Raw genomic sequence first — 25,639 nt, 5'->3', positions numbered from 1 at the left:
CAGTATTATAATTTTACATGTGTTAATCTTAGCTTCTTTATTTTTGTTCCCAAGTAATTTTCCCTCCATTCATCCTTTTAATTATTATATTGTACTATATAACTAGTTAACCAAATAATTTTTTATATTAGAAATTAAAAAAAAATAAGGTGATAGTTTTGAAATTACTTAAAAATTGAAAATGGAAAATAAAAATTGTTTTCTAAAAACAATTCTTATTTTCCAATTTCAGTTATTTTCTAGTAATCCAGAAAATATCACAATTCTTTTCCACATTTTCATAATTATTTTAAAAACTGAAAAAAATATAAAAAGTATTGCTTACAAATAAAAAGCCCTAAAATATATCTATTTTTATTATTTTCTCATACAAATGTTAAACAAAAAAAAAAACCCATTTCCCGCAACTTAGCAGGCCTCTATTTTCCCACAAGCTTCCGATGATTCCATATTTCAAAATCATCAGCTGTTTCTCTAGTGGTAATAGAGCTGAGTGCCACATCAATTAGGCATCAAATGTAGCTCCTAAAAACACAGTTCAGGCAAGCCTACGAACACCCCTGATGAGATAATTACAGTGAACGGATGGGTTTTAGCTTTTAGTGGTCGGGGCCTCTTGCATCAAATGGGAAATGCAGAGGAGATGCCAACGACAACAAGGTATACATAATGATGACCCATGAGAGGTAGAATGAATTACCAAAAAGAACAAAATGCGCCAGTTACCATCCCCATACTGGAAAGCTGTCAAGAAGAAAAACGTAGAGTTGCATTTAAACGTTCTCTGGACTTGCATTCCTAATAAATAGATTTCATAATATTGAGAGACAAACAGCCATCTTCACAAATATCAGTCACCTGACAAAGTTGGCATTTCATGTATTTTGATAAGCATAGAAAGGTGGGAAACTATCAGATAATTACAGTATTAGCATACATATAAGCCACAAGCTAAAGATTAGGTAGCCCTTTCCATCTATTATACCGGTTTTGAAAAGATGCTAATATTACAGGAGAGAGAATGGTGCCTTAACTGGTTAAAATCATTCAGTTGTCAAGAGACGTCGGATGAGCGGTCCCCTGAGCTCAAATTTCTTGATTCCCGCCGACTCACATAGTCATTGCAGCTGGTTATTGGATAGCCTCGATGGACTCTGAGTTAAGAAGCTCTAAGCCTCGTTTTCCCATCTGCTGCACTTCTTGTGGTGAGAGTATCTTGATACACCAGACACTGCTTACAAACTCCCTGGCATAAGAAACATGAAAGATCACGACAGTGACCCAAGAACATTGCAACCTTAAAAGAATGTGATGTCTGATATGCCGTGAAAATATTAACTTTGGATCACTTCCGCACCATATTTAACAATAATATCCACAACACAAAATCTTCAAGATGTTACAAATTTGACCACTTCATTTCATTGATAATTGTTTTATAGGTGAAATAATTGTGTAACAAAAAATGCCAGTAAAGGTTGACTACCAGGTTGTCCATGAATAAAACCATGAGGACTTGTGGCTATGGATATGGTTCCAAATTGAGTACATCTTAAGCCTGTCGGTTTCGGCTTTAGAAGCTTGTTAATCTGACACTCCATAGTAAACCACTAAACCAAAGAGTGAAAAATATTTTGGAAAAAATTCAGCAAGCCACAAGGCTCCTTGCTTTGTGAGGCTGTTTCCTTTAACAGAAAAACAAAAAAAAAAGGGGCACCCCCAGGTTGTTACAGTGTACGCATCATTATTCCTACTTTTATGCAGAGAGGCTGTTTCCTTAATCCAAAAGATTTTGAAAAATAAATGTTCTCAGTTATGTCTTAGAAAGTAAAGATGGAACTCACGGCCACGGGTCATCACCAAGAAGAAGAACATCATTCTCCCTGTCAACAAATACAAGCTGCCAGCCTGATCTCAGAGGGTCCTCCAACTGGCCTTCAAGGCCAAACATGCGAGCAAGCTCACTCCGCAACTCTTTATAGCTGCTGAATTTGGTGATATCTAATGATCTCCCAAAGGACCCTGACTTGTGAACCTGTCAATAACTAAAATGGTCAGATTTATATAAATATAAAAAATAAAAAAAATAAAAATAAAGGCCATTGATAGAATACAAATAATAACAATAAAGTGAAAGAAACAGAAACAGATTACAAACAAACAAAAAAAAAAAAAAAAAAATGCAAGTAGTTTGAACTCCAACTGCAACAAATTGGATTAAGCAACATGAATCAGACGCCAGAGAGGCAGAAGAAATTCACCTTAACAAAGGTTCTTGTGGGTGCATTTGCTTGGCCCCCGTTTTCTGGAGAATGCAGGAAGCTTGACTCGTCAATGCAACTGGAAGGTGTCATCGCAGGATTAAGTGAAAAATCAGAGCCTGCGGTACTCATATAATTGGAAGATGCAAAGGGTATGGTCGTGGAATCACTTTCACTGCCAATTCCCCCGAGGCTTGACATCCCATTCTGCATTAGAAGAGACGACGGCTCTATATTAACCCCAAATAAAAGATGACTATGAGGATCAGTGCCCCCTTGGTCAATCGAGCATTCCCTGCCAGGAAAGGGTGGTAATGAAACAGAGTTTTGAGAAACATTTGTTTGGGGCGGTCCCAACTGTTCTATCTGTGGCAGAACACATTGAGACGCTCCAGAGGGTAGAAGAGGTTCAACTGCAGCTCGTTTGGGCAACCAAGCAGCAGAAGATATCACTGGACTGGTTCGAGGCAAGCTAAGCAACTGAGATGATTCATCCTGTGGAAATGAACTCAAAATACTGTGCAAGGGAGAAACAATAGAGCTGGTAACAGGGTTCCCATTTGAATCTGAAAAGCTCTGCTGATGGCAGAGTGAAGATACAGATTGCAAGGGTGACGACTGCGACTGAGAAACCGAAGCAAATTGAGGGAGGGCAGAGACAACACTTGGGACCTGCTGATGATCAACCAGCTGCTGCTGCTGCTGCTGCTGCTGCTGCTGTTGCAGCTGCGGCTGCTGCTGCTGCTGATTATTATTATTATTATTATTATTATTATTAAATGAGTGCTGATGCTGCAACTGTTGCTGAAGAAGATGAGATTGCGACTGAGACACAGTCTGCTGCTGATTTTCTTGAACCCCTTGTAGAAAGGTCGCTTGAGGCTGAGATTGCTGCAACATCTGTGGCTGCATTAGACAGGCAGATCTGGAAACATTTTGAGGAGCTTGGAATTGAAGAAGGGATGGGGGTGCCTGCTTGGAAGGATCCATAACCCTCATATCTTGAAGTGCAGCAGCAGCCATAGCTTGGTACATGTCAGTTTGCAGCCCAATCATGGATGGATCAAGTCTTGGCTGCATCCATGGCGTAACCCCAATTCCCTGAAAGTTCAATGATTGAATCCCACGGTCTACACTATCTCCTCGGAGCCACATGAGTGGAGAATTCATTCCCAGATCATCATCCTTGATGCCTAAGAAAAACAAAAGCACCAGATTAAGAGAGAAATCCTCACAAATATTCCACTGGTGATTTTAAAATATAACAAAGGAAACAAGCAGATGAGAAGGAGATGAGATATTAACTGCACATTATAGACCAAACAAGCATACCATGGAGAGAGGGGAGGCCTGGTGGCCATGGTCGCTTGAGTCTAAGGGGAAATGCAGATGGATACATCGGGAATGTCGTCAAAGGTTCAATCTCCCATAAGGAGACTCTAGGCTGCCTTTCCCCAGCTGTTGACTCATCCCAGCCAACCTTCATTAATTAAGTCGAAGCTCATCAGGATATCGTTTATTCATTGCAAGCGAGATGCTTGATAGATAAGCACATGTAATAAAATTTTAAAGTTCAAATTATGTACCAAGCAATACATTCATTAAAAAATTCACAAATTTTCACAACAAACCTTTACCGACCGCCAATGGGAGTTTGGCCATCGAACGGGATCTAAATCACTGATGCCAGTTATTGTGCCCATGTAGCTGGATAATAAATAATTATTAGTTGTCAATGTTGCAACATTTATACTATCATAAGATGAAATTCATCATAAGCATGAAAAGATAAAACAAAAACACAAAAAATACAAACTAAAGAGAGCAACTCAGTAAAACTAAACAAAAAAATAGTGAAGGCACTACATTTGACTGATATTGCATAAGATTCTCCTATTTAGTCCCAACATTCCAGTAAACTTCCTGTGAGAAATACTTTTTTGAAAAAAATGAAATAAAATAAAGAAAGTTTCTAGCATAAACCAACCAATGAACTATCCATTAGTCATGTACACAATCCAGTGAGACAGAAACAGTGGTTCAAACTATAAGACCCAGAAAAGTAGGGCTCAGAGGTGTCTCGAACAAAGCAGATAAGAAAAAATCCTAGCCACAACCCTCGACATTCAACAATAAAAAAAAAATGAGGAACCAAAATCAACAAAAGAGGGCAACAAATCATAGTAAATCACTATAACTTCCAGGAGAAAAGTTCTGAACCTACCGTCGTACACTTGACTCCTCTGTTTCAAAGAGCATCCGAAAACGCATGCCAACAGAAACACGAGTATGATATACTGCTTTAAAATACTTGGAGAAGGGTATGACAAACTCAGAAGGGCTAGCCCTGTATTTAAGGTCATATGAATTAAAAAAAGAGGAGCATAAAGTCTTAATTTTCCCCCACTGCTGCTGTTAATCTACAAAAAATCATACCGTGGGTTGTAGAATATGGTGAAGCGGCTATTTGTTGCAGCAGCATGAGCTGCTGCAGCAAGAAGCCCCAAGTGCATACTATCACTTGACAAAACGGATGAAGGCATTACTGTTTGTGGCCGACTTGCACGCCGAATACCAAGCAGCAATTGATTCTTCTCATTCCTGATGAAATGTACACAGTTAAATCTACATATTGAAAAAACAGTTACATAATCGGCAGGAAATCATACTTGCAGCCACCAATCCCTAGCTCCATTCATTTATTAGCTGCAGTTAGGCATAAAAGAGCACGTGTTTGGGTCTATCAGCCTAATTGAATGCAATTTAATTATAAAACACATTAAATGTTTCTACAGCTGAATTTATTTCCATGTCTTCTGCTGACCAAAGAAGGGAGAAAGTGGATGGGTTAGATCAACCAAAGGGATATCAGCCCTTGCAGCCCCAGGATTCCAAAGGTTAAGCACTTGCATGATATGTAGCACACGGAGAAAAACCACTCCCCAATCAAAATACTCTGTCCTAGTGCATTTTTCTGCTAAATCTGCCCCAATGCAAATACAACAGAGTGAAAATATCCAAGAAAGAAGTCAATGTGGAAAATGGAAAGTCACCCACCAGATGAAAAGGACTGAATCACCAGCAACAAGTCTCTTGGCACTTACGAACACACTCCACCCAGTTGTTAGAAGATGCCTTTTGGGTTGACCTGCATAAAGAACATAATATTTTCAAAATCAGTTTAAAGTATGTAGGTTATACTTAGAAAATTATGAGAATTTCCAATCACAAGTTGGATCTCTGTTTATATATATATATATATATATATATATATATATATATATATAATATTCATATAAAACTCATCCCAGATCCAAAATCCAACAGACATTTGTGCAGGGATCAAGTAAACAAAAAAACTAGTGAATCAAACGGTAGAACTAAAATATCAGAGTCACGGATACCAAATCATATTCAGATACTGAAACTAGAGCCTACTTCCAAGAGGTAGTATCGGAGCAGTGCACTAAACTAAATCTGAAGTTACCAAGGTTGAGAAGCATGGGATGGAAACAGTGACAAACCAATCACATATCAGAAGATGGAGGAAGAAAAAAATTATGCAAGTCAACCAGAAAATAACAGAACTAATGCTGAAAGACCATTGCTAAGCATTTGCAAGCCATCTTCAAAAAACTTTGCAAAAACTAGGTACCAGCTTTAAATGACTCCAACCCTGATTCAAGAATTTTCCCCTATTAATAGTTTCTCTATTAGTAAGGTAAGCTTCCAAATCAAGCCTTAATTTACTTTTATTAACTACGATGAAGAAACTTTGAACCCATTAATACTATTCCAAAATAAGGATAACAATTTGGGTATAAACTTAATTAAAATGCTATGAGATATGTCCTACACTCCCATCACAAACTGTTTCTAGAAGAGTAAGTGCAATAATTGGTTTGCAATAAGCAGATGGTAAGGTAATAGCCGTCAATTACATACAGAAGTACTGCAACCCATATACAGCAGAAGACATCAACCTGCACTGCAAAACTGAAGACAAACGCCCTTGAAACCCAAACCAGGGAGGAAAACAAAATCTTCTCAATGAGAAACCTTAATGCAACACATTAAAAACAAATGCATTTTAAACAGTGAATACTGAACAAAATAAATAGCGCTCGTTCAGTATGACTGATCTTTCCCCCAATCCATTTTCTGATAATGATAGATGTTAAACTAGAATATCCTTTGATGTCAGCAGATAATGAAATCTGAACCCAGTAGCTACAAGCTAGGCCAGTACCAACACGACACAGCATAGTTAAAAACAGCATCTCCTACCACAGAAAAACTCACCGCGAAATATATGTCTAAATTTCCATTCATTATCATGAAGATCCCTAGCAATCAACTCTTGGGCCGGAGGCTGCTGGGAGAAGTCCTGTGAAAATTATGATGTTAGAAATTCAAAAGTTTTAAAGCTGACATTTAAAATTGGACATTCAAATTCGTTAGTTATATAAAATTTACCAGTGGAGGGAAAACTTTTTCAGCTGCCCGGCGTGGAACAGAGAATCCCCCGTGAGTACTTGTGTCACTAGCTGTCAATGTTTTACAGAAATAATTTGTTGGTTGTTTGCTGGGTGCCCCCAGCTCTGCTGGAAGGTAGGGATCCTTTTGCTCTTGCTACAAAAAACATTATTTCAAAAATTGAAGCAGACCAGAAGGCCAACAAATAAGAACTCCAATTATGTGACAACAGTATACCGGACTAAGAGGTTGCAACGTCATCTGAGCATAAACTTCATCAGTCTCAACATCTGCCTGAAAAAAATAAAATTTCAAGCCATTAGGGACAAGCTTTATCCGAATGTTTGCATCCAGAAAAAAATTTACTAATAAAATAAGATGCTCACATGCATGGTCACATTGTGAAGCTGGCAGATAAGTTGTGGAGGTAAGCTTGGGTAGTTGGGAATTTGGGCATCCACTTCCCTGTTGGTTGATGCAGCAACCTGCATGAAAAAGCGTGGAGGTTCCTACTTTGATATCATTAACAGTAACCAGGAACATCAAACCTAAATTTAATGTTAAATAGTATAGACCACAAAAGGAAACAGGAATTAAAAACATAGTATGATATGTGATATTCAAATGTAAAACCACACTAGCAATGCTCGCAAGAAGAAAAAAGCTAGGGTCGAGTTAGGATCCATCAATAGAACTGACAGAATAGTAAGTTCAATATACTAATGTACCAATCACAATGGAAGTAGTATATATAGACACACACAAATAAGGGGATCCCCCCGCCCCAGTGGGGTTAAATAGAAAATTTAATGGCAATACAGGAAAATACCATGTATCTAATAACTATTAACTAATCTGTGACTACTTACGTCTAACACATATCTAACACATAAATATCCACAATTTATATTCGATTCATAACTATGTATAACTCTTTTCCTTTTTGCATACTTCCTAAAATCTTAAAATATGACTGACATAGAAAAATAATTATTAAAATATAAAAATAAACAAAAGTAAAAAAATAAAAAATAAAAAATAAAAAATAAATGAGCAATTACTTCATTTATGAACAAATTAGATAAAACTTGCAATTTACATGTATATTTTTTCAACATACTGAAATATATGTTCCAGATCTTTATGCTCCAATGAATAGAACTACAATTAGGGGAAAGAGAAGCCAAACTAAAGTCTAGGGGGAAAAAAAAAAGGAATCAAGAATGCAAATTTTAAACTTGTTAACATTTGTGTTAATACACATCTTCATTGACAAAAGAAATATTTACCATAAATTGGCCAGATAAAAATTTATCTTGTGCAGAAAAACGGGAACAATATTTGTTGACAATTAGAGGGAACAAACATAAATACCTTGCAGAAGATAAGCTTCAATAAGTCATTACATCCAAACATGTCATTTGCAGATCAATAAAACTAACCTGCTCGCTATGACCTTGCGGAAAATAAACAACACGGCTTCCAACAGTAGGCAAGGAAACAAGAGGACCCGCACAAGCATGCCACAGCTCGGAATTCAGACATCGCCTTTCCCCTGCAAATTTCATTCCACGATATAAATTTTCTTAAACTGAAAAAATAGAGGAAAAAAGCCCTCAGGACCACTGCAGTGGTAGTTCCAAAATATTTACTACTGTCCTACTAATCAGAAAAATCCAAGCCTTTGAAGATGCCATCTCAGGGCCTTTTCAAAGCGGATGAACCTTCCATCAATGTGGATCTCTGGCAGTCCTACCACCATCCATAAAAGACACTCTAAATTCTTCGTGAAATGCTTGAGGATAACCTTTGGACAGCAAAATTCATTCTGTTCGGTCACCCAGAAACTTGAAACAGAAAAGAATTTTGAAACCACATCTTCGTATAACTAAGATTGGCCACAAGACTAAAAAAAATAAGCTCAAAAAATACGCCTTAATAGTATTTGACAGTTGACACCAGTACAGCCCTCTCGCCTCTTTTTCCGCGATTTTCTAGACGACCAAATTCCAAAATTTAGCAACATGCTGTTAATCATATCATCCATGGGCTCAATTTAGTCCAAGGAAGAAAATGTAAAAAAAAAAAATACAAAAAAAAAAACAAAAAAGAAAACAAACGAAGCTCCAAATCTTAGTTGAGGAAGTAACAAAATCTCTGTCAACACACACACACACAGACCTCAAAGCCAGAAGAAAGCATCAAATTACAAGGAACAACACGCATACCTTCCTGCGGTTGAGAAGCAAAACCAGCAGTAGACAGCCTCATTTCTGCAGATTTAGCAATAATTTCGAAGCAACTGGTTTGACCCAGTTCTCAAAAAAGATCCAAAATACCACAGCCACACCAGTGAACCAGGAAATTCCCCGCAATCAAAGAAGCACACCACGCCACGGCCGTTTTTCGCTATCCCCCCTCACAGAACACCAACATGCCTCCGCCACAGCCATTCAATCACTTCCAACACCCACCAGAACTCAACACAAAGCATTTGCTACTGATACAAAACCTTCATTGGAAGGCAAATACCCCAAAACCCAACAACACCCACCTCCGGAATATTCAACCAAAACCTTTTTCACTACAGAAAACGATATTTTTCAGCCTCATCCGCTCGAAATCCCAGTGACCCACAAACCCCAGAAGATCTCAATCTCGAACCGCAAACTCTTCATGCATCGATGTTTCAGCATACCAGCCAGATTCCAGCTCAAAGAATCACAACACCTCTAAAAATTCAGCTACACAGCTCATGAGTCCCTCCTTCCAGCACCCAATTAACCCAATCTCCAGCCCCAGAAGCTCAAACACAGACCCACTACTAAAAATACACAAAACACACCCAGCAAAGTCACCAGATCTCAGCCTCTCGTACGCACAAAAACCTCTAAATTTTCCTCCACGGCGCACAAGATTACTTCACCGTAAACCCCAGAAAGACCAGATCTCAACATACTAGCGGCCAAAGCAGCGCAGGCTACAGAGACCTATATCTAGCTTGGATCAGAGCATTTTCTCTCCGAGGAAACTTAAGATACATCACAGAATGATAGAGCTGTCACAGGGCATGCGATGAACCAGAGGTTTGAATTCTAGACCTTGTACGCTGATTTCTAGTAATGGAAATGGAGGTGGAGGTGATGGTAGTGGTGGTAAATGGTAATGGTGGTGGTAGTACTAGTGGTTCTGCTTCTGCTTCTTTGCTTTGCTTAGCTTTGCTTTACCTTCTCTCTCTACCTATCTCTTTCTTTGTGCTCTGCTCCAATCAATCAACGCACAACCGCCATTATTTTTCGGTGTCCTTATATACCCCAGTAGAGAGACTGGCGAAAGGAGAGAGAGAGAGAGAGAGAGTTATAGATTTTTTCTGAGAGAGAGAGAGAGAGAGTATTTTTGCTTTTTTTTTCTCTCTCTTTAATTATGGCCTTTCACCCTCATTTCGGACAATTTAAGAAACCAATTAAAAAACCTCAAAAGTAGGAAATTTTACAGAGATACCCTTCCATCGGAGAAGACAACTGAGAGCTGGAATTTTAAAACCCACTGTATTACACACTTATACACACTCGGAAAGTGAATCGGAGAAGATGCTGAGAATGTTTTAAAATTTTTTATTTTAATTTTAAAGTTTTTTAAAATTGTAAATTCAACAGTATTTAAACACACTAGTTGAAAAGTAAAAGCTTTTAAAGTAAAAAAAAATTTGTGGAAGATTTGGTATAATTTTTAGTTTTTATTTTTTATTTTTGTTATCATATAGTAAAAAATAAATTAATAGACAATAGCAATGTACTCATTGACACTGATATTTTGTATTTCATGCTTGTTGTTAGTTTTTCAATTATTTTTTGTAAAATTTCACTATTTTTAGTTATTTTTGTAATCTATTGCCGTAATACACTTTAATATCCAAAAATTAATTTTTTGAATTATACTATTTACTTTACACATAATTTTTAATTAAATGGGCTCAATTTACATTAAATTAAAAGTGTGTATATATATATATATATGTATGTATATTATTTTTTATATTCTTAATATAATATTCTTAGCATGTATTGTTATTATTTAAATTAAATTTTTTAGTTGTTGATTCAAGGAGAAAAAATGAGCATATGTTCAATTAAGTTTTTTTTGTTTTACTTTTATAAATATTGATCAAACAAGTTGCAAGTTTTCAGTTTTTGTGTTTCAGTTTATGGCTTAGTTTTATTTAAATTTTTTATTTTCATAATTTTTAACGCTAATACCAAACAAATGACTAATAGAAAAATATTTTTTCAAAAAAGTATATGATAAATATTATAGGAAACTAAGAAAGAAAAATGAGTTCATTAAAACAAATAGACATGAGAGAAACACATGAAAGGTTAATTAATATGTTTATTGTGTGAGAAATTTTTTAGTGGTAGACCACCATGTTAGTGTCATTAGTGAGAGTTGAATCACTCATTTTTTGACCGGTAGATATGTAAGAGTCATCCAGGAGACACTAATAACTTTAGCAGCACTTGAGAAAAACTTTTAACCACTTTTTTTGCAGCGTTTAATAAAACATTCTATTTCACGATATTGTAAAATATGTGTTTTCCTTTTTTATAGTTAATATAAGTGTTGTGAGAAACTCTATCACGAGTTTATAAAAGTCATTTTTGTTCAATCATATATTATAAAGCAAATTAATTATGACATACTAAAACGTTATAAAAACCTTTTTAATGTCAATCTACTATAACAATTTTCTAGTGAACTATCTTACTAATTTGTATTTCTTGCCGTTGCACTCTCATATTGCACATACACATAGATATTCCAATTACATTACATCCAACACCAATATTCCAATCCATGATAAAAGGATATCATTCCACATTAATGAAAACAATGCATTTATTATACTTCAAATATATCAAAATAGTTTAACAAAAATGTCATCATGGTTAATTTAATGTACAATACACATTTGTTCCAATCAAAACCCGTTATGCTTCTCCATGGTCTCATTAGATGCACGGAGGATTGCTTCTAAGTTTTCACCACCACCCTCCATTTCTTTCCTCCCCTTAATGGTACCCATCTACTTCCCAACTTACCTTCTCAACATGGAAATAGCAAAACTCACAAAGAGGCGTTCACATAAATTTAGCATTGCTAAGCCTAATTTTCCATTCCAAAGAAGGGGAAAATTCCTTTCATTATTTAAACTACTTCTAAAGAGGCCAAAAAAGTTAACATGGTATTCCTCCATGCAACAACTTTCATGATGCGCATACTACCTTTTGAGTTTAAATTCCTATTTTGCAACAAAATGTTATACAATGTTCAAAATACCCTAGTAAAGCCTTGATAACTTTTTCATTCCTTTTATAATTTTCATTTTATCATTTAATTCAAATAACCTCTTTTACTCACACATTCCTTAGCATTTTATCTCCCCATGATTTTCCCTTTCCCCACTCCTTGTCATTTCTTCTCCTCATGACTCTTTGTTTTCTCAAATTTTCTCTATATATGGAAAGCTCCTTTATTGTTTTAGTAAGTTATAGCACATAAAAGTAAAAGTTGATAAAATATTACATACTATTTGAGTTCCCCACATCGGCATCAAAATTAGTACCCATTTACTAATGCATATATGACAACTATTAGGATGATATTTTCCTCCTAAAATATTGGTTGTTAAAACATAAGAACATGTGGGGGCACAAATAGCTCTAGCTAAAGTAGGAGACTCTCTTCTTCTAACCCTTCTATGCAGTTGGTCTAAATGCAATCACACTCTCGGATAGCTAGTCAAACATGTAGCCAGTTAGCCGAGCCAACATGCAATAGTCTCTCTCTCTCTCTCTCTCTCTCTCTCTCTCTCTCTCTCTCTCTCTCTCTCTCTCTCTCTCTCTCTCTCTCTCTCTCCCCCCCCCCCTATATCGTTTGCTTGTGTGGGTGAAGAAAGTGTGGGTGTGCATATGTATGTAAGTGGACATGTGAAGAGGAATTCATATGTGCAAAAGAGTGCATGTATACTTGTGTTTAGGTGATGTGTTGAATGTGTATATGTTGAACTTATTGGTCATACCAGGTTTTGATTATGACAAATATTCAGGTATTTAATGTCTATCAAGTTTGTATGCAGGTTCATATTAGTAAGATCATTTGATGGCATATGAAGACTTGAAGAATAAAGACCCATAAGATTTATTTGTTGTAATTTATATTATCTTCATTTTGGGTCTGTAATAATAATATAGGAAAGGTCTGTAATAATCTGCATATCATGCATGTAGGATCTACAAGCTCAAAGGCCTTAGGAATGACCCTAGATCCTTGCACTTACAAGTAAGATAGTCCCCAAAATCATATATACTATCAGGGGAATCAACTAAATTAAATCGGGACTTAAAAGGCTAATACACAAGGGTTTTGAGCTATAAAACTAGGCAAGTTAAATTGCCTCGGGTGACCGAACCGTTGAAAGGCCAAAAAGTTGACCAAACTTTAGGCGACCGAACCGAAAAGCGCACCACTGTCCTCAGTCAATCGAACGTTCATTCTTACTTTTTTCTACCAACTCAGTAGCCCGAACTCTCAAGTTCAAAACTGCCTTGAGCTACTGAATGTTCAAGTTCGGTAAATCGAACTTGATACCGGGTGACCGAACCGCGGTCTTTCGTAAAATCTCCTAAGTTCAACAAACCGTCACAAGCACTCGAATTTCAAAAACATAATTTTTCTCATGTGTCTGTTTGAATGACCGAACCTCAGGTCAGCCACCCGAAACTCTTGGGTTGTTTAATTTTTTACCGCAATTAAGAGGGGTAAAACAGGGTTAATTTTTCTAAAAAATTTTTTACAAAATTTAATAATACCCTATGTGTCCCCAACGGTTATAAAATTGGGCATGTCTATATATAGGGGCTCATTTGCTCTAATTAGGAGGTAATTAGAGCATTGATTAAGGAAAAAATCCTCTGAAATTTCCTAAGCCCTATTTTTTCATACACACCCTATACACTCATATACTACCATTCTTTTGAGAAATCAAGTCTTGTAAGTGTTTATTAATTATTCTAGTGTGCTAAAAACCCTCTTTGATTTATTGCATATTTGATTTTCGGATTGAGGGATTTAGCTAGATTTTTCCACTGATTTTATTTAATAAATCTATTGAGTCTTTGCATTATCATTGTAAGACTCATTATGCTTGTAAATTTTACAAGCCTATTTTTGAATATCTTTTTGTGCTTTGATATTGAGAAAATATTTTTGAGATATTCTGATCATTCTTGATATAAATCTTTGAAACCCTAAAACTGTGATTGCGAATTTTATCTTTACATAGTTTCAAAGATTAGCTTGTAGATACATTCTTGTGCTTGATTTGAGATAATCATTATTTTGAGTGTTGATTACATACATACATCATTGAGCTTATAGTTCTTGCATTATTGGTGTGCATTGATTATACTGTGATGAATTTTTGTACAAATATGCTTGTGTTTGAAGCACTTTTCATTGTATGAAAAAGTTTATCTGATTGTATTTCAAGTGTGGCCTAAAGGGGTGTTGATCTAGCCCGTAAGGATCGGTAGGGCCTTTTCTTCTCTGCAAGAAGAGTGTGTAAAGGTTGAGCTCAGCTCTGGTAATTTGACCTAGTTGTAATCGGTGCCGCTCCACCCGTTAAGGGAGCAATAGTGATAATCCTCGGGCTTGCGAGCTGAGGCGGGGACGTAGGCAATTGGCCGAATCCTGATAACATATTGTGTGTGCACTTTAAATTTCTACAATTTATTTACTACACGTGTATGTTATATTATGAATGTTGCGCATGATTTAATTTCTGCATCTTACATTTATCTGTGCATTTAGGTTTATGAGTATATAGACAGATCCTAGGTTGAGTATTACTGTTCCTGATTTGAACATACCTAAGAATAAATTTTAAATACCCAATTCACCCCCCTCTTGGGAATACACCAAAGCTAACAATTGGTATCAGAGCCTCGTGGCATTGACTTAAATATTTTTGCTAAAGATTGAGATGACTCACATTGGTGTATCCCGATTCAGAGAGGGACGATCACCTTCCAGTTCTCCATTATTTTGTAGTGCTAATTACACCGCCTGAAAAATTAGAATGAGTATATTTATAAAATCAATGGACTGGAGGGTCTGGCAGGTGATTGTCAAAGGAATTTGTATGCAAGTAGAAAATGATATTAATTTGATGCATGCAAATTCACGTGTCATGGATTCACTGTATTGCACTTAAGATTCTAATATTCTTATTGAGATTATGGCATGTATAAGTGCTAAGGATATCTGGGATGAACTTGAAAAGAAATATGGAGAATCCTGGGAGAATGAGACCACCACTCAGGAAGTGGTAAATAATAAGGCAATTAAAAGACAGAGAGGTATATATTCCTATCTCAACCTCTATAGATGATTCTGTTGCTGAATGCTATGATATGTCAAATGCTGAATCATTTGTTGAATTTCATGATAATTCTGTTAATGATGCATATGATGATTCTTGTGGAAAATATTGCAATATATTGTATGTTGAATCATCTATCAAACTTTGTGATAATACTGTAAATGATTCATGTGAGGCTTATTGTGAAAAATCTTGTAATGAATCATATGTTGAAGTACTTGATGAAAGCATGCCCTAGAACAAAGAACTAGAATGTACTTTATTTAAAATACATAAACTTTTAGTTAGGATTTCTAAGCGGAAAATAGTCTTCAAAAATGTGAATAAAAGGATAGCAAAACGATTAGATGAATTAAAAGATTATCATGCTATTCTTGAGAAGAAAAAGATAGAGAAGGTTTCGAAAATTATCTATCTAGAGAAAGAAATAGATGATTATTCTAGAGCTACACTTAAAGTTATAAATGAAAAGAATAATCATAATAAATCCTTACAAATTAAGAAGAAAAATCTTTTCAAAAAGGATTTAGGAATATCACATGATTCCCACAGTCTTGCCTCAACGAGCAATCATAAGAATTGTAAGCATAATCTTTGACGTAGTTACAAAACTTACTTACATTGTAAAAGAAAAAGGCAAATTCGATTTACTTGCTCATCCAAAAGTGTCAGGGGCTTAGACAAAGAACTGATATGGGTTATCATGAATGCGAACCCCATAGGAAAAATGGATTTAAATTAATGTTACTTAAATTTTTTTTAATCCGTCCTTAGTTCCTAGGTTTAGGAGTAGTGATGACCAAAAGGCTGGGAAGTGATCTTTGCTTAAAATGTCAAATTTTAGTATGCACATTCATTATACACTATCATTATACACTAAGATCATTGGAAAATCTAGCTAATACGAAATTTGAAATAAAATATCCAATCTAAACTTAACAGGAATACAAATCATAATGATTGGATAAAATATGAAAACATTGGCTATAACATAATTGTCACACCCCGAACCCAATATATGGACTCGAGGGTGAAAAAGTAACCTAACTTGTCCCTGTATCATACAAAATCAAGATGCAGTACAATGAATGAGGGTCCAACCCCGTGGGATTCCCAGGCACCCTATACACATTCACATACACATCCACAATATACACAGTGGAAAACGGTCTTTCTATACATGTTCTGTACCATACCAGAGTCTCTACAAAGGAGTTAAACTCTACAAAATACAACACAGACTCAGGTGTCGGCCAAACCACCAAAAGACCGCCCAGTATAGTCCTAGTACTTACCCAAGTACCTTTCGTAGTACACCGGCCACCACGCTCCCAACACTAGAACGCTAGTTCCGGTTACTCGAAGGACCTATAAAATATGTATGTACAGCAGGGGTGAGACACCTCTTAGTAAAGCAAATACATGTTATATCGATTTGTGGCATTTGAGTGTTATCATGTTAGCAAAACATATACAGTTAAATGCAATTCAAGTACTTTCACAGAACAGTTTCAAAACAGTGCATACACGCATACACATATGATCAAGTAACTCGATGTCGTCACACACTTCGGCCTGAAGCAGGCCCGTGATACCCGGCATCGACCCATAGCCGGCTCGCGATACACGGCGTCCCCAGCACATGGTGAACCCCAAGCTCCTATGGCATCGTACCGGTACAAATTGGTGGATTCACACCCTTCGGTGATCAGCCAGTAAGGCTCACGCCCTCGAATATTGAGTCGAACACTCTTGCCAATGTGGCAAGCGATAAACACACGCCCTCGGATATAGAGCCGGATACTCTTTCAATACCTAGAACAACTTGGAACCCAATTCCTATTGCATTTCATCAAAACACAACCATACATGCTTATATAACCAAACAAACCACATCCATTTGGTAATCTATAAATCATGATTTTCCAAGCATATAAAGTTTAATAAAGTCAAGGTACAACCATCCCTAACACAATATATAACACAGTATATCAAAGGTTTTCCAACAAAACCAGGGATTGCAGTCCTGTACCCGTTTTTTTCCCAAAACTGTTACATGAAAAACCCACAATTTTACCCGTTAGATCTTCCCAAATGAGTAACCAAAACACACACAGGACCGTGAACTACAGTTCTACTAAGTCCAATTTCAAAAATAACCAACATAAACTAAATCCCCTTACCTTTCCTCAAATAACAAATCCCAAACTCCAAAGCCCCTAAATAGTGAACCGAGTTCCAAAACCTACATACCACAATATAGAAAATGCTCACAAACCTATATTCTACACAACTACTAGAACAAAATTTAAATCGAGCCTTACCTCGATTTCGAGCCAAAACCCAAGATTACCCGAAATGGGGATCTAATCCATAAAGCTTGTAGAGAATCCTTCCCTGATCCTCGTGGTAATGTCGGATCAGTGGTTCCCACAACGTATGATGCAAAAATCTAGAGAGATAGAGAGTAGGTTGAGTTTCTAGAGAGATAGAGAGAGGTTTTACGATTTCTTAGCAGATAAGTAATGAAGATGGCTATTTATAGGCCTTTGACCCAGCCACTCCTCATCGACGAATGGCGTCTTCATCGACATGACCATATAGACAGCTCATTGACGAGCCTGAGATTTCTGGTGTCCTGAAACTCCTCGGCTTCTCCTCGTCGATGAGACTTTGCACTTCGTCGTTGAGAACTACTCTCTCTTTAATTTATTAATTCCCTATATCATGGTTTGAGTTCTTACAACCTCCCCTCACAAAAATTTCATCCTTGAAATTTGCAATCTCTTATTCCTGAACTCATTCATACATTTAAATTCACACTAGACTCTAGAAAGAAAACTGACAACTATTACAACACAGCCCCGTCACAACATATACATACCATACATACCCTCACTTATGGCGGAGGAATACCGTGGTTACAAACATAAATCGTCTCAGGAGTTCACAAATACACACACTCCCCAAGACTAACCACCTATTCCAATACAAAGTAGGGTAATGTACATAACTCAAAATAACTGTGGATACTTCCTGTGTATTTTCGCTTCCAGTTCCCAAGAAGCTTCCTTAACCTCGTGATTTCACCACAATACCTTTACTAACAGTATGTCCTTGGGACGTAGCTTCTGAACTTTATGGTCCAGAATCTGAATAGGTATCTCCTCGTATGCTAAAGTATCCCCAATTCCCAAATCCTTGTAACTGATAACATGTGATGGATCCAACACGTACCTCCTCAACATGGATATGTGAAACACATCATGGATCCTCGGAAGTGCTAGGGGTAGTGTAATCTTGTATGCTACCAGACCCACCCGCTCAAGAACCTTCAATGGTCTGATGTACCTCGGGCTCAGCTTGCCCTTCTTCCTAAATCTCATCACCCCTTTCATCGGAGCGATCCTCAGAAATACCTTACCCCCCACATTGAACTCTAACTCACGGCGGCGAACATCTGCGTAGCTCTTCTACCGACTCTAGGATGATTTAATCCTTTTTCGGATCAAACCTACCTTCTCAGATGCTTGCTGCACAAGTTCAAGTCTTAACACTTGACATTCACCAACCTCACTCCAATACAGAGGAAATCGACACCTCCGACCATATAAAGCCTCGAACGGTGCCATCCCGATACTAGCCTGGAAGCTGTTGTTATAAGCGAACTCTACTAGTGACATAAACTGTATCTAGCTACCACTGAAATCTAACACACAAGCCCGCAACATATCCTCCAAGATCTGTATCGTCCTATCTGACTGTCCATCAGTCTGGGGGTGGAAAATTGTACTGAAAGTAATCTTTGTCCCCAATGCTTCCTGCAAGCTCGTCTAAAATCGAGAAGTAAACCTTGAGTCTCGATCTGACACGATGGACACTGGTACCCCATGCATTCTAATAATCTCATGCATATACATGTCTACTAGCCTACTTAAAGGATAGCTAACCTTCATCGGTAAGAAGTGAGCATATTTCGTCAACCTGTCCACAATAACCGTGATAGCATTCTGCCCGTGGAGTGTTAGCGGCAATCCAGTCACAAAATCCATGGAAATATGCTCCTATTTCCATTCCGGAATAGCTAAGGGCTATAACGGCCCTACTGGCCTCTGATGTTCAACCTTCACCTACTGACACATCAAACATTGCTTCACAAACTGGGTAACCTGCCTCTTCATACCACTCAACCAGAAGATCTCGTGCAGTCCCGATACATCTTTGTACTACCTGGATGTATCGTATACAACATACGATGCACTTCCTCCAAAATAGTCCTTCTGATGTCGTCGTCGTTCGGAACACATAATTTGGTCCCAAACCTTAACACACCTCCCTTAGAGATGTTAAACTCTAGAGCCAATCCCTACTATACCTTTTCCACAACCTCGGCCAACTTTGCATCACTATACTGTGCGGCTTTTATACACTTAAACAAAGTCGGCTGGACCACCAAACTAGCAAGGAAAGCCTAATGATTACCACGCACTAACTTTATACATGAGCTCTCTAGATCCTGTCTGATGTGATGCTGAGCTACAACTGCAGATACTGCCACATGATCCAACTTCTGACTCAACGCATCGGCTACCACATTAGTTTTTCCTGGGTGATAATTAATGGTGCAATCGTAGTCCTTGATCAACTCAAGCCACCATCTCTGCCTCATATTCAGCTCCTTCTGCATTAAAAAGTACCTGATGCTTTTGTGATAAGTGAAAATCTCGCATTGCACACCATATAAATAGTGTTGCCAGATCTTCAGTGCATATACAACAGCAGCCAATTCTAGATCATGCGTAGGGTAATTCTTTGCATAATCCTTCAGTAGCCGAGAAGCATAAGCTATTACCTTACCCTACTGCATAAGCACGCAACCCAAACCTTTCAGAGATGCGTCATTATAAATCACAAAATCGTCATCCCCGGAAGGAATGGTTGACACTTAAGCAGTAACTAGTCGATGCTTCAACTCTTGAAAACACTGCTCGCAGTCACTAGTCCATTCAAACTTTACCCTCTTCCTAGTTAATCGAGTCAGAGGCCCAGACAACCTAGAAAACCCTTCCACAAACCGACAATAATAACCCACCAATCCCAAAAACTCTGAACCTCCTACACACTCTTCGGCCTCACTTAGTCGACCACAATTTCGATCTTGCTAGGATCAACTGATATACCATCACCAGTCACTACATGGCCTAAGAATGCCACCTGATTCAACTAGAATTCACACTTCTTCAGTTTTGCATACAACTTCTTCTCTCGCAGAATATATAATACTAACCTCAGATAGTTCTTATGCTCTTCTGAACTCCTCAAGTATACCATAATATCATCAATAAACACCACTACAAATTGATCCAGGTACTCATGGAAAACCCTATTCATAAGATCCATGAACACTGTCAGAGCATTCGTTAACCCAAAAGGCATGACCAAGAGCTCGTAGTGGTCGTATCTGGTTCGGAAAACAATCTTCGTCACATCCTCAGATCTAACCCTCACCTGATGATACCCTGACCCTAAGTCAATCTTCAAAAAGACCTGCGTCCCCTGCAGCTGGTCAAAGAGATCATAAATACGAGGCAATGGTTAGCGATTCTTCACTGTTATCTTGTTAATCTCATGGTAATCAATGCACATACGCATCGACCCATCCTTCTTCTTTACAAACAGTACTAGAGCTCCCCAGGGTGAAACACTAGGTCGAATGAAACCCCTATCTAGTAATTCTTGTAGTTGCTCCTTCAGCTCCTAAAATTCTGCTGGAGCCATCTGGTACGGAGCTTTAGAGATCGATGCCTTTCCAAGCAGCAACTCTATCGCGAACTTCTCCTCACGATCCAGAGGTAAATCAGGTAAATCATCTAGAAACACATCCGGAGACTCGCTGACTACCCAAATATCCTCGAGTCTCCCGCGGCGGTTCCCCCACACAAGCTAGGTACCCTTGACATCTATCTAAGAAAAATCTCCTCACCTGCACTGCCGATAGAAACTGTGGCGTCGAACACACACATGATCCCACAAACTCATACTTCTACTCCCTCAGAGGTCTGAATACTACCACCTTCCTACAATAGTCGATCACAGCATAACTAGAGAATAACCAATCCATTCCCAATTTGCTGGTAGCAGCTTTCCTTTGATTACCACTGGGTAGTCCTCCAACATCCTCCTATAGAATAACATACTCCTAGATGGTGTGGCTATAGACAATCCCTCTTCCATGACTTGGGTCTCCACCCCATATAGTTTCACATAATTAACATATAGAAAAGAGTGGATCACACCTAAATCAAATAAAACCACAGCTCTATTTAAAAGCAACATCGTAGTACTTGTCACCGCATTCCCCGCCTGCTCAGCATTCGCTGGAGTAAGTGAGTACACCTTCACTAGAGCTGTGTTCGTCTGGTGGGTTTCCCGGGATACCTGATTACTCCCCCGATTCTGACTCGAAGAAGGTGTACCCCTCTTCGATGTATGACAATGCCGAGCTATGTGACTTGACTGACCACAGTTGTAGCAGTTACCCCCAAACGGCTGGCACTCACCACTATGCCATCTGCGGCACCTGGTACAATGATTACCCACCTGGCTCATCTGAGAACCTTGATGTTCGTTATTTTGTCGATAACCTGAGCCCCTGTTCCTTTTCTTCCATGATCCCTGAGGAGATCCGGATTGTTAACCAGAAGGTACTGGCCTCTTCTTCAGCTCCTGATCCACCTCGTCTTCTCGGATACCAGTCTTAATCACAGTGACTTTATCCATCAAAACTGAGCACTTATGAATTTGAAGTATACCCACCAATTTGTGAATATCCTTCCTCAAGCCCTTATCAAACCTCCTAGTCTTCTCGTACTCGTTTGAGATCAAACATAGCGCAAACCGAGATAGCTCTAAATACCGAGCAACATACCCCTGCACCGTTATACTCCCCTAAGTCAGCGTAGAAAACTCATCTTCCTTAGCATCGCGTGCAGAAGCTGGGAAGTATCTATCAAAGAACACCTTCTTAAAATGGCTCCAAGACATCTCCACAGGACTGACCCTTTGCTTCTCCAGCAGATTCACTGCAATCCACCAATGCCCTTCCTCCCCTAACAACTGAAAGGTAGCATAGAGGACTCTTTGCCTGTCCGTGTAGTGTAAGACCTCCAAAATTCTCTTAATCTTCTCAATCCAGTCCTCTGCTATAGTCGGATCATGTCCTCCTGAAAACATCGGAGGATGCATGCGTGTGAACCTCTCAATGGTGCACCCTACAGGTGTAGAAGAACGTTCACATCTCCTAACACTCCACCCGATCTCCTGTAAGACCTGTCTCATTAGTCCTCGAGGCATAGTAGGAGACTCATCACTTGTCGTCTCCTCGGAGCCACTTCTCAGGTCATTATCCTTGGGCTTCATTCTAAAAACACAACAGAGTTCTATCAAAACTCCTACAACATGTACAGTTAACATAATTATCCAACCCTAATCATGTTAACTATCACCTGTCAGGTCCAGGTCTGTTCTATCACACCGACACCAAAGTCATTAATGGTTTGGCATGATTTTACTGAAATTGTCATTCCAGGAAAAACACAGAACATCGCCAATGAGTCCTGATTTAGTAACAAAACAATCCCCAACCAACTCTACCCATATCCAACCTCCTATGCTCTGGTATGTACACACAACTACACCTAACCAAGTCTACAAGACCCAACAGCCTGGTTAGCTTTGATACTAAGCTGTTTTGTCCCGAACCCAATATTTGGACCTGAGGGTGAAAAAGTAACCTAACATGTCCCTGTATCATACAAAATCAAGATATAGTACAATAAATGAGGGTCTGACTCAGTGGGATTCCTAGGCACACTATACACATTCACATACACATCTAGAATATACATAGCAGAAAATGGTCTTTCTATACATGTTCTGTACCATACCAGAGTCTATACAAAGGAGTCAAACTCTACAAAATACAACACAAACTAGGGTGTCAGCCAAAACCACCAAAAGACCACCCAGTATAGTCCTAGTACTTGCCCAAGCACCTCTCGTAGTACACCGGCCACTACGCTCCCAACATCAAGACTAGTTCTAGTTTCTCGAAAGACCTATAAAATATGTACATACAGCAGGGGTGAGACACCTCTCAATAAGGCAGATACAGGTTATATCAATGTGTGACATTTGAGTGTTATCATGATAACAAAACATACACAGTTAAATGCAATTCTAGTACTTTCACAGAACAGTTTCAAAACAATGCATACACGCACACACATATAATCAAGTAACCTGATGTTGTCACACATTTCAGCTCGAAGCCGGCCTGCGATACATGGCATTAGCCCATAGTTGGCCTGCGATACACAGTGTCCTCGACACATAGCGAACCCGAGGCTCCTATGGCATTGTACCGATACATACTGGTGGATCCACACCCTTCGGTGATCAGCTGGTAAGGCTCACGCCCTCGAGTATAGAGCCAGACACTCTTGCCAACATGGCAGGTGATAAACATATACCCTCGGATATAGAGTCGGACACTCTTTCAATACTTCGAACAACTTGGAACCCAGTTCCTATTGCATTTCATCAAAACACAACCATGCATGCTCATATAACCAAACAAACCACACCCATTTGGTAATCTATAAATCATGATTTTCCAAGCGTATAGAATTTAATAAAGTGAAAGCATGACCATCCCTAACACAATACATAACATAGTATACCAAAGGTTTTCCAACAAAATTAGGGATTACCGTCCAGTACCCCCATTTTCCCAAAACTGTTACATGAAAAACCCATAATTTTACTTGTTAGATTTTCCCAAATGAGTAACCAAAACACACATAGGACCGTGAACTACAGTTCTACTGAGTCTGATTTCAAAAATAACTGACATAAATTGAATCCCCTTACCTTTCCCCAAATGACAAATCTTGGACTCCAAGGCCCCTATACAGCGAACCGAGTTCCAAAACCTATATACCACAATACAGAATATGCTCACAAACCTATTCTATACACAACTACCATATTAGAATTCAAAATCGAGCCTTACCTTGATTTTGAGCCAAAACCCGAGATTACCCGAAACGACGATTTAATCCGTAGAGCTTGTAGAGAATCCTTCCCTGATCCTCATGGTAACGTTGGATCAGCAATTCCCGCAACGTATGACGTAGAAATCTAGAGAGATAGAGAGTAAGTTGAGTTTCTAGATAGATAGAGAGAGGTTTTATGATTTCTTAGCTGAGAAGTAATGAAGATAGCTATTTATAGGTCTTTGACTAGGCCACTCCTCGTTGATGAATGGCGTCTTCGTTAACGAGCTTGAGATTTCTAGTTTTTCGAAACCCCTCGGCTTCTCCTCGCTGACGAGACTCTGCACTTCATCGCCGAGAACTACAAAGCCTTCGTCAACGAACTCTGGCTTCGTCGACGAAGCTTGCTTAATTACTAATTTACCCCTCTCTTTAATTAATTAATTATCTACATCACGGTTCGGGTTCTTACAATAATTGAATGAAATCTACTATCAAATGGACAAAGCATTATTTGCTTGGTAAATATGTCATATTGCTTAACTCACACTTAAATATGATTATCTAAAGTTAAGCATACTCTGTCCATTGCACAAGTTTGAGTTTTAGTAAATGAATCCTTCTAGTTAAACATCTTGTCCTAAACTCATCTTAAAAGTGTAAAATGCCTAATAAAATATTTAGCCATCAGTCATGGCTTGAAGCACTATTGATCATAAATGACTAATATATATTAGGTGCTTATCATAAGACATCCCTTCTACTCACTAGCTCTATCCTTGCTTCGTAATTATAATTATATCTAAAGGATACATACTACTGTCCAAAGAGCTATATTCAATAGTTCATACTCTCCTAGACGCTCTTTGCTCATACTTGGACGTGATTACTAAGCACAAAAATATTTTGGAGAATGTCCACTCATTCTAAATACTCTTCTAAACTAAATGATAATTGATTGTGAAGAGTATTTACTTTTTTTCGCTTCATAAGCTCTTAAACTTTAAATCAAATCCATTAGAGCTTCATTTCCTTCGTGATGAGTTGAATGGCTAAATTGATTGCCTAGTCTCAATCTAGATGAATGCATAAAATTCAAGTAGACCTATGCATGTGCATTTTTATATTGAATGCCATTTGAACTTAGGTCTCTCACACGTATCGTAAGAAAAGAGGCAAATATAGGCTTTTAACTCTTAAAGAAATATTCATTGTGACTTTTTGGTCCAATAAGCCTAAGAACTCAAAGCCAAGCTTAATCCATTGAAAATTTGAAGAACCTTGGCTAAAACATTTAGAAATGAAAAAGGCATAAGTTGAACATGTACTTAATTCAGGGGAAGTAGTACACTTTCATGCCTATATAAATTAAAATGTTCTTATATTCTTATATCGTTTATGTCTTT

The 25,639-nt window shown here is 38.0% G+C and overlaps 1 protein-coding gene across 1 annotated transcript; it reads right to left on the bottom strand.

Moving 5' to 3' along the window:
- Window positions 1-767: 767 nt before the first annotated feature.
- On the bottom strand, window positions 768-10,120 carry LOC131144206 (auxin response factor 6). The gene is given in 15 exon segments (XM_058092681.1): window positions 768-1,134; window positions 1,137-1,246; window positions 1,845-2,035; window positions 2,262-3,454; window positions 3,594-3,741; window positions 3,893-3,968; window positions 4,486-4,608; window positions 4,698-4,862; window positions 5,319-5,409; window positions 6,564-6,648; window positions 6,738-6,893; window positions 6,975-7,031; window positions 7,124-7,222; window positions 8,180-8,292; window positions 8,966-10,120. Coding segments are annotated over 15 exon segments (2,730 nt in total). The 5' UTR covers window positions 9,009-10,120; the 3' UTR covers window positions 768-1,054.
- Window positions 10,121-25,639: the final 15,519 nt, after the last annotated feature.

Source organism: Malania oleifera, chromosome 12, assembly GCF_029873635.1.
Source record: "Malania oleifera isolate guangnan ecotype guangnan chromosome 12, ASM2987363v1, whole genome shotgun sequence".
In the NCBI taxonomy this organism is placed as follows: domain Eukaryota; kingdom Viridiplantae; phylum Streptophyta; class Magnoliopsida; order Santalales; family Ximeniaceae; genus Malania; species Malania oleifera.
This window is presented reverse-complemented; position numbering and strand designations above follow the sequence as displayed.